The sequence below is a fragment of the Rhinoraja longicauda genome, chromosome 11 (genome assembly GCF_053455715.1).
Source record: "Rhinoraja longicauda isolate Sanriku21f chromosome 11, sRhiLon1.1, whole genome shotgun sequence".
NCBI lineage: Eukaryota > Metazoa > Chordata > Chondrichthyes > Rajiformes > Arhynchobatidae > Rhinoraja > Rhinoraja longicauda.
Genome location: NC_135963.1, coordinates 42,833,551 through 42,847,433, shown reverse-complemented (window position 1 = coordinate 42,847,433; position 13,883 = coordinate 42,833,551). Strand labels below are relative to the sequence as shown.

At 42.4% G+C, this 13,883-nt stretch overlaps 1 protein-coding gene across 3 annotated transcripts in view; it reads right to left on the bottom strand.

The window, feature by feature from the left end:
• Positions 1-3,278: 3,278 nt before the first annotated feature.
• The window catches only part of tnr (tenascin R (restrictin, janusin)), a 57,841-nt gene continuing 47,236 nt past the window's right edge, over positions 3,279-13,883 (bottom strand). For all 3 annotated transcript variants that reach the window (XM_078407490.1, XM_078407491.1, XM_078407489.1), the window contains 3 exons: positions 13,105-13,266; positions 7,612-7,775; positions 3,279-7,362 (listed from right to left, as the gene is read on the bottom strand). In XM_078407490.1, coding sequence (XP_078263616.1) covers positions 7,273-7,362; positions 7,612-7,775; positions 13,105-13,266 — 416 coding nt within the window. In that variant the 3' untranslated portion in view covers positions 3,279-7,272. The remainder of the gene's footprint in view (positions 7,363-7,611; positions 7,776-13,104; positions 13,267-13,883) is intronic.

Sequence of the window (13,883 nt, the reverse complement as noted above, 5' to 3'; positions counted from 1 at the left end):
CAGCGCTCCCTCAATCTGTAACTCCCCACCCCTGGGGAAATCCCATGCTCCATCTGTTCAGTCCCTCAGTCTGTAACCCGCCCCTCATCCATCCACCTTTTCTTTCCCCCCTCATCTCAGGCGTCTTCCTCCATTTTTTCTAGACCCCCTCTAAAGCCTTCACAACCTTCCTGTGATGTGTCGATCAGAAGTGAATTCCATTTTTGGCCGGATCAGTGTTTTCTAAAGGTTCATCATCACTTCACTCACATCATTGCCTCCACCGATAAATTCCGGAATTATATCTGCACTAGTATTCATTTTTCCACCTGCCCTGTCACTTCCAATAATTTGTGCACATGTACCCTGGTCACTACTAACTGCCACTCTGCAAGTCGCCTTTCCCCATTTTTCGATCATGCATTATCTTACATTTTTCCGCATTAAAAATCATCCAGCGTGTGCCTGTCCAATGTGTCAGCCTGTTTGTGTCCTCCTGCAATTGATCACCATTATCTTCACTGTTCACAGCACTGCCAAGATTTGTGTCATCTCCAAATGTGAAAATTGCAGTTTGCAAGTCTAAGTCCAGACTCTCGAAAGGACCTGTCCCACTTAGGTGATGTTTTAGGCGACTGCCGGCGACTGTCACAACACCAAAGCCAATTTATGTTCCAATCATGTGCAAAAATAACATTTGGCCTATTAACTGCATCAACTTGACTTTGTGAAACATCAGATGTTTGCAAGATAAGTGATGGCTCACAAGTCATATTCCCATGGTGAAGTTCAAAAACTAGGTTTGATTTGGAAAGTGGTCACTGAACAGTCTGAAGAAGGGTCTCGACCCGAAAAGTCACCCATTCCTTCTATCCGGAGATGCTGCCTGTCCCACTGAGTTACTCCAGCATTTTGTGTCTATTTACAGTGATGGCTAATCATTGAGAAACAAGAAGCTTCAGCTGCTGGAACATTGAGCAGAAAACAATGTGCTGGAGAAACTCAGTGGGTTGGAGGCAGCATCTGTGGATGCAAATGGGCAGACAATGTTTTAGGTCAGAACCCTTCTTTATATCCTTTTAGCCTTCCACGTGGTCAGTTGATTCTGTAATTTTGAAATCTGAACAATGTTGAAATCCTTTGTCCTTTAACATTTGTCCACCAACTATTCCAGACCCTGTTGATGAGACCCTGGAGACAATACAAATGCCGCCAATTCCTGGAGTCACCAATGTCAGACCTTCCACCCACTGATCCACAAGAGCAAAGTCTCACCCCAGCTCTTGTATCTCATCACTCGATGATTCTCCACAGCACCCAATCCTGAGCATTCAGGCCAAGCCTTCACTTCCTCACTGTGGGCTGCACTAAACAGAAATATGCTGTGATTCCTGTTCCTTTTTACACCATTGGACATCTGCGATAAGTATATTACTTCTGTAAAATGAATACAAAGTGTAGTAAAATCAATACATTTTGAGAATTCTTACATTTGAGAATTGTGGGCAGAGTTCTGCACATTGGGAATGGTGAGTCGAGAGAGAAAATCAAGTAAAGTAATTCAGCCGAATGGACATTTTATTGAGACAATTATTTTATTTAATAATGTTGTGAGTAACCAGTTGACCATCTCTTGAAGTTGCTTTTGTTTCCAACGATCTGTAATCACTCAATTTTATCCTTATCTTTCTACGGATTGTATGTATAGATCTCTGTGTACGTCAAGGCTCTTGCGGTCTCTGCCATTTACTCTCTATGCTCTACCCAGAATTTTACCTCCCAAAATACACTACCTCTCACTTGTCTGGATTAAATTTCATCTGTCACCATTCTGTCCAACTTTTCATCGGATCTATGTCCTGCTGAGTCCATAGAGAGCCTTCTCCATTAGCTATTACTCAAATGGAGTATATCCGTGCTGTCTGCAGACTTACTTATTACAGCTCCTAGATTCTCATTCTTCATTTTATATATTCACTATGTAGCCACTTATGTACAGAATGGAATCATTTTGGCACAATTTCTCTAACCATTTTGTTGTGGAACCATCTCAATATCGATCTGTAACGAGATAGGACTAATAATCTCACAACAAAGGAGTTTCTGAACATGATAGAATTTCACATGCAGTTATTGAGTTGCAAACTTGGTGTGTGAGGTTGTGGTTTAAACAAATAATGCCAGTTAGAAAGTAGCGAGGAAAACGTGGCTACAATGAGCTAGGAAGGTAGGTTAAAACATAGAACATAACACAGTTCAGCACAGGAACAGGCCCTTCGGCCCGCTGTGCCTGTGTCGACCATGATGCCAAATTAAACTAATCTGTCTGCCTGCACATGGTCCAAATCTCTCCAACGCCTGCATGTCTGCATGCACATGGTCCAAATCTCTCCATCCCTTGCATGTCTGCCTGCACATGGTCCAAATCTCTCCATCCCTTGCATGTCTGTGTGCCTACCTAAACATCTCAAACATTGCAATCATATCTGCTTCCACCATCTCCTCTGGCAGCATGCTCCAGGCACCTATCACCCTCTGTGTGATAAACACGCTTCCTAAATCTCCTTTAAACTTTCCCCTTCTCACGTATTCATAAGTTCATAAGTGATAGGAGCAGAATTGGGCCATTCTCCCCATCAAGTCTACTCTGCCATTCAATCATGGCTGATCTATCTTTCCCTCTTAACCCCAGTCTCCTGCCTTCTCCCCATAACCGCTGACAACAGTACAAATCAATGCCCTATAATATTTGACATTTCCACCCCGGGAAAAAGATTGGGTATCTACCCTATTGATGTGTCTCATAATGTTATATACTTTGTCAAGTTTCCCTTCAGCCTCCAACACTCCAAAGGAAATAGGTTTGCCCTGTCTCTCTTTATAACTAATACTCTCTAATCCAGCTGGACAACTAGAAAGCAGTGACACACAAGAAAATATGACCTAACTCTCAATAAGGATACATTCATTAAGAAACAAAGACACTGCGAGAAGGATGAACCATCTTAGTGCCCAAGGTATTGAAGTGAAATAAAAGGTATCAGATATTGTATAGATTACTGGTCGACCAGAAGATAATAAGATGCTCAAAAACCAGCAAAAGATAACAAAAATGGATGCTGAATTATGAGAGTAAATAGCAAAAACATACGTATATAAAAGCAGACAGTAAAAGGTGATGGTAAGAGTAATTATTTGTCTCAAATAATTTTGGAGCAAAGGAAATGGTAAAATTGATGTACAAGTAATTTATAGTCATTGAAATGTAGAAAACACTAAGTATTCTAGTAGAGGTAGAAAATTCAAGGAGGTAAAGGAGAGAGTAATTTAATAATATCACCATTAACAGTGGAAAATGTATTTGGAAAATTAATGCCAACGAAGCTGTCAATCCCCAGGACCTCTTGGATCTTAAAAAAAAATATCTGCAGAGAGAGTGAATGCATTGATTCTGATTTTCTAAAAGCTCCTGTCTCTTAGCAAGGACACATGGTGGAAACAGCCAATGGATCGCTCCTCTAGTGAACAAAGCCACAAAACAATTGAAAACGTACTTTATTTTGAGTTGCTATATGATTCACTGAGTATTTTACGTGCAACAAAACTCCAATAATCTGCTATTCAACTGTAAGGTAAAGAATTAACGGAAACCATCTGTAGCATCAAGTGGAAACCAGGTAAATGGGACAGAGGAAGATGCAACATGACAATTAATCAGAAGTTAGAGAGAGACTTGAAAATATTTTTTCAGAATGTTGGTCTGATTGTGACTCTCTTTAGTTAGAACCCATCGCATCTTGTTCAAAGGTATCTACCTAGGGGTTCAGCCCTGTGGGCAGTGTTTAGTGAAAATGTTTGAATTAACTTCCATTATCTAAATTAAAATATTGAATAAATGCTTGTAAATTACTTTAATTTATATAAAGATAAATTCTAAAGGACTTGGAAATGTTTATTTCATTGTAAGACATTGGCCTCTTTATTTAGAATCTGACCCAGTGCCAACTATTCCGTCTTTAAAGGCATCTAACTTTGTGTTCAGCCGTGCTTGCAAGGTGGAGTTGTAAAGATCGAATTTACTGCCATTAACTAAATTCAGCTGTTGGAAACATGGTTGTGAACAACTTTACATGAAGATCAATTCTAAACCACTTGGAATACCTAATTTAATTGCAGGATTTATCTTAAAAATATTTATCTCTTTGTAAGATTAACTCTCTTCATTTAAAAGCCATTGTATCACAGATACTCTATTCAACGGCATTGAACTTGGAGTTCAGTGGTGTGTGTGATGGTCAGATGCAATGTTCCATTAACTAATTTCAACTGTTGCACGCATGGAGAAAAACTACTTCATGTAAACAATTGTGAATCACTTGAGATGTTTCTAACATTGTTAGACTTACTCTCTTTTGTAAGGAGCCTTTGTGAAACACAGTACTTGATCCTGGAATCAGAGAATCGTTAGCACAGAAACTCTTTGCGAGTGAGCAGCTGAGTACAGCATGAGAGATTTATAAAGCAGCCATTAGTGTGCGGCCAGGTCCGTTTCACTTGTGAATGAGCAGCTGAAAGGATAATCAGCGCAGGAGATTTTAAAATGTGCGGATTGAATCTCCTAATGGTGAGCAGGCACTAGTGGAGCAGCTTATTGTGAGTGGTAATGTGTTGAGGTGAAGTGTCTAGTTGAGCATAAGTGCTGAAGCTTCGGTCGTGAGACTTTAGTGAGGAGACCGAATGGAGAGTGACAACAGGGTAAAGTAAGATCTGGTTTATTTTTCCATAACCCTGTCTTGGTCTCGGTGCAGCAGAGATGGCTGTAATGGCACTGGCATGTTCCATCTGCAGGAAGCGGGAGGTCAGGGAAACGTCCAGCATCTCTGGGGACTACACCTGTGGGAAATGTGTCCAACTTCAGCTCCTGCCCGACCGTGTGATAAACTGGAGCTGCAGCTAGACAACCTCAGGAGAATGAAAGTGATGGACATTGTGATGCAGTTGTACACAACTAGAGCTAGGCTGCACTTACAATATTGTGTACACTCCACTCGGCAGGATGATATGGCAGTAATAGAGAGAGTGCAGAAGAGATTCGATAGATTTGGTTTATTCTAACTGGAACACAGGAGGCCGAGGGGAAATGTAAATTGTGTGGGTCATAGATAGGATAGATTGTCAGAGTGTTTTGCCCAGGGTTAGGAAATCTAAAACTATAGGGCACAGCTTTAAAGTGAGAGGGAAGAAATTTAAGGAAGATCTGAGCGTTAAGTTTTTCACACAGAAGGTGGTGATTACGTGTAATGAGCTGTCAGAGGTGGTGGTGGAGGCAGTTATAACTACAATGTTTAAAAAGCATTTGGACGGGTATTTGGATAGGTACAGAAAGGTGTAGAGGGATATAGGGCCTAAGCTAATGAAATGGAATTGGCATAGATAGGCATCAGGGCCAGCATGGATGAGTTGTGCCAAGGGGCCTACCTGTGTGCTGTATGACTGTATGCTGTATGACTCTATGGCACTCAGAGGAAACCCATTAGGTCCCAGGAAGAAAGTGCAAACCTACAAAGACACCGCCAGAGGTCAGAATTGAATCTGGGTCTCTGGAGCGTTACCTGCTGCGCCATCAATTATAATGATTTAACTTTCTAAGTCGACTGTTGTGTAAATGGCTGGAAACTGCTTCACTTTAGGTAAACAGAAATTCTGAAGACTTTGAAATGTTTATCTTGTGAAACCTAACTCACTTTAGTTTGAAACCACTGTGGTATGAAGTATTCTATCTTTGTCAAAGGCTTCTAACTTGGTTTTCTGCAGTGGTTGGCAATGTTAAATTGTGATGATTGCATTAACTTCCATTAACTAAAAACAACAATTGGATAAAATTGAAAATGACTTATTTTAATGGAAACAGTTATTTATCTTATTGCAAGACTTAACTCTCCCTAACTCAAAGCCGTCATGATGCAAGAGTGCTCCCACCGTGCCAAAGGGCCAATTCACCTGCTCCTGTTTCTTTTTGGCATTTCCAACAGTCTGTCATTCTTGCCTTTTGAACCGTCTCCTTAATTAAGTGTTGGGTTTGTAAGTCAGTTCAGTGGGACGTGGCAGCTTTGTTAAATGGAAATAAAGGCAAGTCGACAGAGTCCTGGGTGTTAAGGGATATTGAGGGCTAGATAAACAAATAAAGATAGTATGGTCATAGGGTCAAATGGTCATAAGTGATAGGAGAAGAAATAAGGTGAGCAGTCTTTCATAGTATGGCAGTCAAAAAGCTAGAAGGCAGAGGTTCAGGGTGAGAGGAGAATGATTTAAAAGAACCTGAGGGGGAGGTTTTCACACAGAGTGTGATGGGTGTATGGAATGAGCTGCCAGAGGAAGTGGTAGAGCCACATACATTTACAATGTTTAAAAGACACTTGAACAGGTACATGGATAGGAAAGCTTTAGAGGGATATGAGCCAAAATGCAGGCAAATAGGACCAGCTCAGGTAGGCACCTTAGTCGATGTGGAACAGTTTGGTCAAAGAGCCTGTGTCCTGCCGTATAACACTATGACTCACATACTAGATGATACAGGCTTAGGATAAGGGGCTTACTGGGGATCTGAGGAAGAACTATATAAGCCAGAGGGTGCTTGGAACATGCTGCCTGAGTGGGTGGTGGAGGCAGAGACTCTCACATCTAAAACGTACTTGGATGAGTACTTGAATCACCAAGGCCTGGTCAGCTGCAGACCAAGTAGTGGTAAATGGGATTTGTGTGATGAGCATTTGATAGTCAGCATGGGCATGGTGGACCAAAGGGCCTGTTTCTGTGCTGATTGATTCTATCGCTCCATGGTTCTCATCAGCACCTCTGATCCTTTGACACTTGTAAATCCAACAGTTACCTTTCGTTTGATGCAATTATTTGAAAGTCGAGTGATACAGAAAAAGAGAATGTCCTGTGCACAAGAGCGCGTCCATTTTCACTCGCTCAATGTGCACCACAAGAATAAAATGTACAGGGAGTGTGACTCCTGCAGGAACATCCACATTATAACATGAACCGACACCTCAGGGGGGGGTTTGCCACTAGCACTGGTTCAATTCAACAAGAAGCACGAACAGATCATCAAAAAATCTTTGCTCTTGGAGAAAGGCTTGCCCAGGACATTGACAGGGGTGCAATTAATATCTGTTAGGATGAAGAGCCTGAGCTAAAATCACTGGGTCATTAATTAAACACCACTACTAAGAAGCATTGAGGATCAAATAAAGCTCATAATAAAAACAATGGCTGCCTGCTTCTCCACTAGATTACTTCAAAATTGTGAGGTCGGATCTTCATCTCAATGAATGGTATAGAAATTTCATGGCCTTTCCAGTGGTACCAATTTATACCCTGTGAAGTCAAAAGTGGAAATCAGTAGATCAAAAAAACAATTCAGACAAGACATTGAAACACCCTGTCACAGATCTTACATGAAATCTGACATCAACCAGTATCTCAACGCCTTCAACCACCCATTAATCCAGCAAAAAAAGCAAAATAGTGTGCTGATCAGTGCAGTTGGCAAGCTCAAACATCAAACAAGGATCCCACAGAGCCACAATCATTCCAAACATCTGCCACAGTGTGGCGGTTCCTTACCTGGCTGTGTCGATTCTCTCCATACTTCCCATTTAGATTGGCACGATGACAGTTCTTGTACCACCAGGCCCCTTTGTATGACAGGGCACAGTTTGTGATAGCAACATCATTGTCCCGATCCTTTGTAGAGAAAGGGCGACCCTGGTGATAGGAGAGGGAGTCACCTGTGCAATCAAAATCACATATCATCAATGGATAAACGGTGCCAAGCCAAGCAGAACAGAGCAGATTAGAGCCAAGTTAGAATGAGCTGAAGGCGAGCTCATTGAACTGTATCCGAGCAAGATTTAACAGCTTCATGAGCAGGAGAGAGAAGTCCCACTGTGGAAGTGGTCTGGTCAATATCCATCCCAAGGACAAACTATTGCCTGCAGGATCTCTGTGAAGGGCCCCAGCAGAACTGCTTTGAAGCGGTAGCCATTGGACAACCGTAATGTTAAAGAATTAAAGAAAATCCCATGACTTTTTAATATATCGATTAAAAACAAGACATTGACAAGGGAGAAGGTAGGACCACTCAAGGATAAAGGAGGGAATGCATGCTTGAAGTCAAAGTACTTTGCATTTCTATTCAGCAAGGAGAAGAACATGGTGGATAGTGAGCTCCGTGCAGAGTATCCTACTAATCTAGTGTAGTCTAAGATCAAGGTGGTGGTGTTGGGTCTCTTGAAAAGATATGCTTGCCTTCATTGCTTGGGGCATTGAGTATAACAGTCAGAAAGTCGTGGTGCAGCTTTATAAAACTTTGGTTAGGCCAAAGATTGATTATTCAGAGCATTGTGTGCAGTTCTGGTTGCCACATTACAGGAAGGATTGGAAGCTTTGCAGAGGGTACAGAAGAGCTTTATCAGAACGCTGCCTGGATTAGAGGGTATTGCGTATGGTGGATGTTGGGCAAACTTGTATTGTTTTCTCTGGAGAGTTGGAGGTTGAGTGAAGACATGATAGCAGTATATAAAATTATGGGAAACATAGATAGAGTGGACAGTCAGAACCTTTTTTGTAAATGTCAGACCAGATGGCACAATGTTAAAGTCAGTGGGATAGACATTAAAAGAGATGTGTGGGGCATGTTTATTTTCAGAGGTTGGCAGCTGCTTGGAACATGATGCTGGCGGTGGTGGGAAAAGCAGTAAAGATAGTGGTATTTAAGAATCTTTCAGATAGACACATGGATATGCAGGGATGGAGGGGTATGGATCACATGCAGGCAGAGGAGATTAACTTGGCATCATGTTCAGCACAGACATCAATAACCGAAGGGCCTGTTCTGTGCTGTACTGTTCTATGTTCTCTGTTCCATGTTAATATAGAAACATAGAAACTAGGTGCTGGAAGGAGGCCATTCGGCCCTTCGAGCCAGCACCGCCATTCATTGTGATCATGGCTGATCATCTACAATCAGTTACCTGTGCCTGCCCTCTCCCCATATCCCCTAATTGCACTAGCCCCTAGAGCTCTATCTAACTCTCTTTTAAATTCATCCAGTGCTACACATCTCAGACAGACTGAGCGCTGAGATCAGTTCTTAAATCAGCTGTTTATACAAGCACAAACAAACACTGCTCTGTGTATTTTCATGTAACAGATGGCATTGTTAATCCTGGTTCTGACACCAGCAAGCTTCAAACATGGTAGACATCAGAATTGTCACGACATTAAAACTCATTCGCCATCTTTCCAGAGTGCTGGTTTCCAAACCAAGCCACATCCAGGTGGACCTCTTCCTTACCCTTTCCAAAGCCTCCACATCCCCTCCTCCTGCACAAACAAAAGCCGACTTTCCCATGTAAATCCTATCCCTAAGAGTTTTCCCCACTGATTTTCCTACCATTGATATAAGGCTCACCAACCTGTAATTTCCTGAATTATCCCTACTGCCCTTCTTAAACAAAGGAACAATGTTGGCTATTCTCCAGTCCTCTGGGACCTCATCTATGGCTAGAAAGGAAAGAAAAGTCTCTGGCAGAGCCCCCAACAAACTCCTCTCTTAGTAACCTGGGATAAATCCCATTAGGCCTGGGGACTTATCCGCCTTAATTTTCTTGAAAAGACACAACACCATCTGCTCCTTGATATCAACATGCACCACACCAGAGTATCGGTATGCTCGTTGCTAATCTCACTCACCCCCCCCCCCCCCCCCCGTGCCCTTGACTCGTTCTTTGCTCGCATGTGTTCAGGGCAAACCAACAGGGGAGAAGACGCAAGAAATTGCAGGCGCTAGAATCTTGAAAAAAATCAATGTGCTGGAGGAACTCAGTGAGTCAGGCAGAATCTGTGGAGGGAATGAACAGCGATGTTTTGTGGTTGGGACACTTCTTTAGACTGATTGAAGTAAGGGGAAGAAACAGAAAGAGGTGCCTGTGGAACAAAGCCTGGAAACTGATAGGTGGATATAGGTGAGGTGGTCAATTGGCAAATGAGTTGAGTAGATGTCAAAGGCTAGAAGTAGAAAGGGTCAGATAAGGAAAGAAGCTGAGGAAGGGATATGGGTGGAAGGCAACACGGCGGACAGGAAAGAAGGGGGATAAAATGAAACTGTGGGACTTGGGGATGGGAGATGAGTGTATGAAGAAAGGGAAAGGCATAGGGTGACTGGGGTGGCAGGAGATGGTGAGAGAAATGCTTTTGTATTGGGCTGTGCAACAGGAGAGGTGTAGGAGACAAATGGCCACAGTGGCCTCAAGTCTGTGCTATCAGCTAATCTCTGTATTTATTTTACCTGAGCCCATCACAAATTTGTCCATTTCATCAAGTCTCCCTCAACCACTGCTCCAAGGAGAACAACCCAAGTTTCTCCAACCTCACCTTACCGTTGCAACTCCTCAAGTAGAGAACCATTGTGGTAAGTTTCCTTGGCACCCTCTAAAGGAACTTCACATCTTTTTGAAGTGACATAACAAGATCTGGATGCAATGTTTTGGTTCAGGCCTCACCTGAAGCTTAAGAAGGTTCATCATAACTTGCGTACTTATGTACAAATTAAGTCAATCCAGGAAGTGCAATATTCCATTGACTTCAGTGAATTCCCTCAGATCTAACATCTAAATTATCTGAAGGAAGGACAGAGTGTCGGAGAATGTTTGACTGGCAGATGTATGCTGGGATAGAGCAGTGTGAAGCCTTTACCTTCTCTCTGATCTAGTGACATATTCCTTGGCAAAGATACCAACATAGACTTGCGAGTTATGAGCTCCACCTCCACAAACTGATTTCAATATTCAATGGTTCTGCTCTTCATCTTGCTACCCAGATACTGTTAGTGTTTATTGAAAACATATGGATTTCTTTTTACATTAAATGCAAAATCTCTTGTCATATTCTTTCTTTGCCACTATTTCCTTCTTTACCTCCCATCTCCTTACCTTCCATCGAGTTCTCATCTGGTTACAACAGGATCCTAATGAACAGTGGAAGTGGGGCAAGGAATGGTAGATGGGATTTCACTCCCAAAAAATGTGAGGTGTTGCAATTCGGTAAGTTAAACCAGGGCAGCACTTACTCAGTAAATGGTAGCCCCCAAAGATTTTGTAGAACTGACAGACCTGGGATATATGTAGGAAGGAACTGCAGGTGTTGGTTTGAACTGAAGATAGACACAAAAAGCTGGAGTAACTCAGCAGGGCAAACAGCATCTCTGGAGGTCTTGAAGCAAAACATCGCCCATTCCTTCTCTCCAGAGATGCTGCCTGTCCAGCTGAGTTACTCCAGCTTTTTGTGTCTATCCTGAAGGTGGTGACACAAGTAGCCAAGTAGGCATGCTTGCCTTCATTGGTCAGGGTATTGAGCACAGGAATTGCAATGTTACATTGCAAGTATACAGGTTATTGGTGAGACCACACTTTGAATAGTGTTGTCAGTTCTGGTCACCCAGCTATAGGAAGGATGTCATTAAGCTAGAAAGAGAGCAGAATAGATTCATAAGGATGTTGCTGGAACTGGAATTATAGAGATATATAAAAGAGGCAAAGATAAGGTGGATGGTCATAGTCTTTATCCCAGGGTAGTGGGATCTTAAACTAAAGGGCTTAGATTTGGGATGAGAGAGGAAAGATTTAAAAAGGACACCAAGGGCTAGCTTTTCACAGAGGGCAGTGCATATATGGAGCCAATTGTACAAAGCTGTAGAGGCAGGTGCAATTGCAATATTTAATAGACATTTGGACGGTACCTGGATAGGAAAGGTTTAGAAGGACATGAGCCAAAAGCAGCCAAATTGGATTAGTTTACATAGGCATCTTGGTCGGCATGGCTGGGCTTGTTTCCATGTTTTATGACAGTATGTCTCTAACATCAAGAATTAAATTAGGAGAGATTTCAGAAGCAGCTTTGAAGGTTAAGGGATGAGCATTTCAAGATATTAAAGGGAATAGAGAGGTAAATAATGAAAAACTATTTTGCTGATTGATGTCTCCAGAGTAAGGAACTTCATCTGAAAGTTAGGGTGGGGTCCTTTCAGGACCTAAATTTGAAAGACTTCCACATGGAGAAAGTGTGAGAAGTTGGGAACTTGCTTCTGAAAATGACAATTGTTTAATTTGATTGCATGAATGATGAATGTTTGTTATCCAAAATTATTAAAGATGGGACAAAGATTATTGGACTTCAACTCAATGAAATGACAGAACAGGTTTGACGAGCTAAATGTCCTGGTCTGGTCCAGACCCACCCTCTTGCTCCAGGGATGGTATTTCTGCCTTCTTGGGGAATAATGAGTGCTGAGTCTCATTGTAAATGATTTGTTCCCAGAGTTGTACATTGTTCTATCTGGAGATTACCTTTCTCAGCAATGCTGTCCATCTCCCTGGGGTTACATTACAATGACTTCAGCGCATAATGTGGACCAATTTGTTCTTTTGCTGCGCTGTTGGATGTGGCATTTCTCTATTAAAATGTTAAACCTAGACTCCGCTCAATTCCCATGGCAATGATTCGACAAATGGCACGAGAACTCTCCTCTGTAAACTGGCCAAGATGAAGCCTTTGACAAACATCAGATAACATCTTATCTGTTCGCTTTCCCATTGATCTTTGTGAGAGAGCGCTGTGATTTCACTTTCTCTCTGCAACAATTGGAACTGCATGTCATTGATAGTAAAGTGTTTGCGATGTCTTGAGTTTGCAAAAGGCACCATGCAAATGCTAATCTTTATGTTTCGTGGGAGTGAAGTAAGAATTTAATTGTTTTGCTGTCGGTAGATATGACAATTAAACACTCTTGACAAACTGCGATCATTGGAGTCCAGGGAATGAGGAGTTTATTGAAGCATGCAAATAACTCATTCCCATGCATTTAAGTGAAATGGGGTAGGAATCTGCACATCGTGGCTGAAATATCTGAAGTGGAGAAGGGTCATACTCATAAAGAAAAGGTTTGCTTGCCCACTTATCAGTCATTTACATACTTCACAAGAAGTCTATTGCACCGTCTTCCTTGAAGAACCCTCCTTACATTTAAAGCTTTACCCAATAATATAAAGATAGACTCACCGGCTGTCCCTCTGTAATCACCGATCCTTAGCCTATAGAGATTCCTGGCATCACTGAGGTAAAATCGATCATAGATTGCGTACACTGACTCACGGCCATCACGCAGGTCGATCCGGAGATCATATCTGACTTGAGCAGAAATCTTGTGGATATTATCCAGCCCTAAAATAATAGCACAAGATCACCTGTAGATGAAAGACAGTCGTGGACCAGACTAGCCTACATTCAGAGATTGCGGGGGATAGTTATACTGAAGTGGGGCTTGCTGGTGCATCCCGTCTGGAATCCTGGCCTGGACTCCACCTACACCCATACTTACCAAGCTCAAGCACCCCAGGATTCACTGGCATGATCTGGGTCTTCACAGTGCTTGCCTCCATAACTCTGGAGGCGTTGACAGCTGGCAAAGCTCTGTCCCCCACCTTTGCTTCACTGTCATGACTCAGGAGGAGCAAAAAACAGAATTCTGATGGAAATAAGGCAGCTTCTGTGGAGGGAACGGACAGCTGATGTTTTGGGTCAGGACTTTTCTTCAGACTGATGGAGTAGATTGGGAGAGTAGTTCGAAAGAAGCCAAGGGATTATTCCAAGGCAAACATTCCCATCTGGCCCATTCATCCCTTTATTTCCTGCAACTAATTTTCTCTCTTGCATGCCATCAAGTTACCTTTAGGGGCCTGTCCCACTTAGGCGTTTTTTTAGGCGACTGCCAGCAACTGCAATAGTCGCAGCAGTTCGCTGAAAAACCGGCGACTGGAACCCCCCCCACGACAATGTCT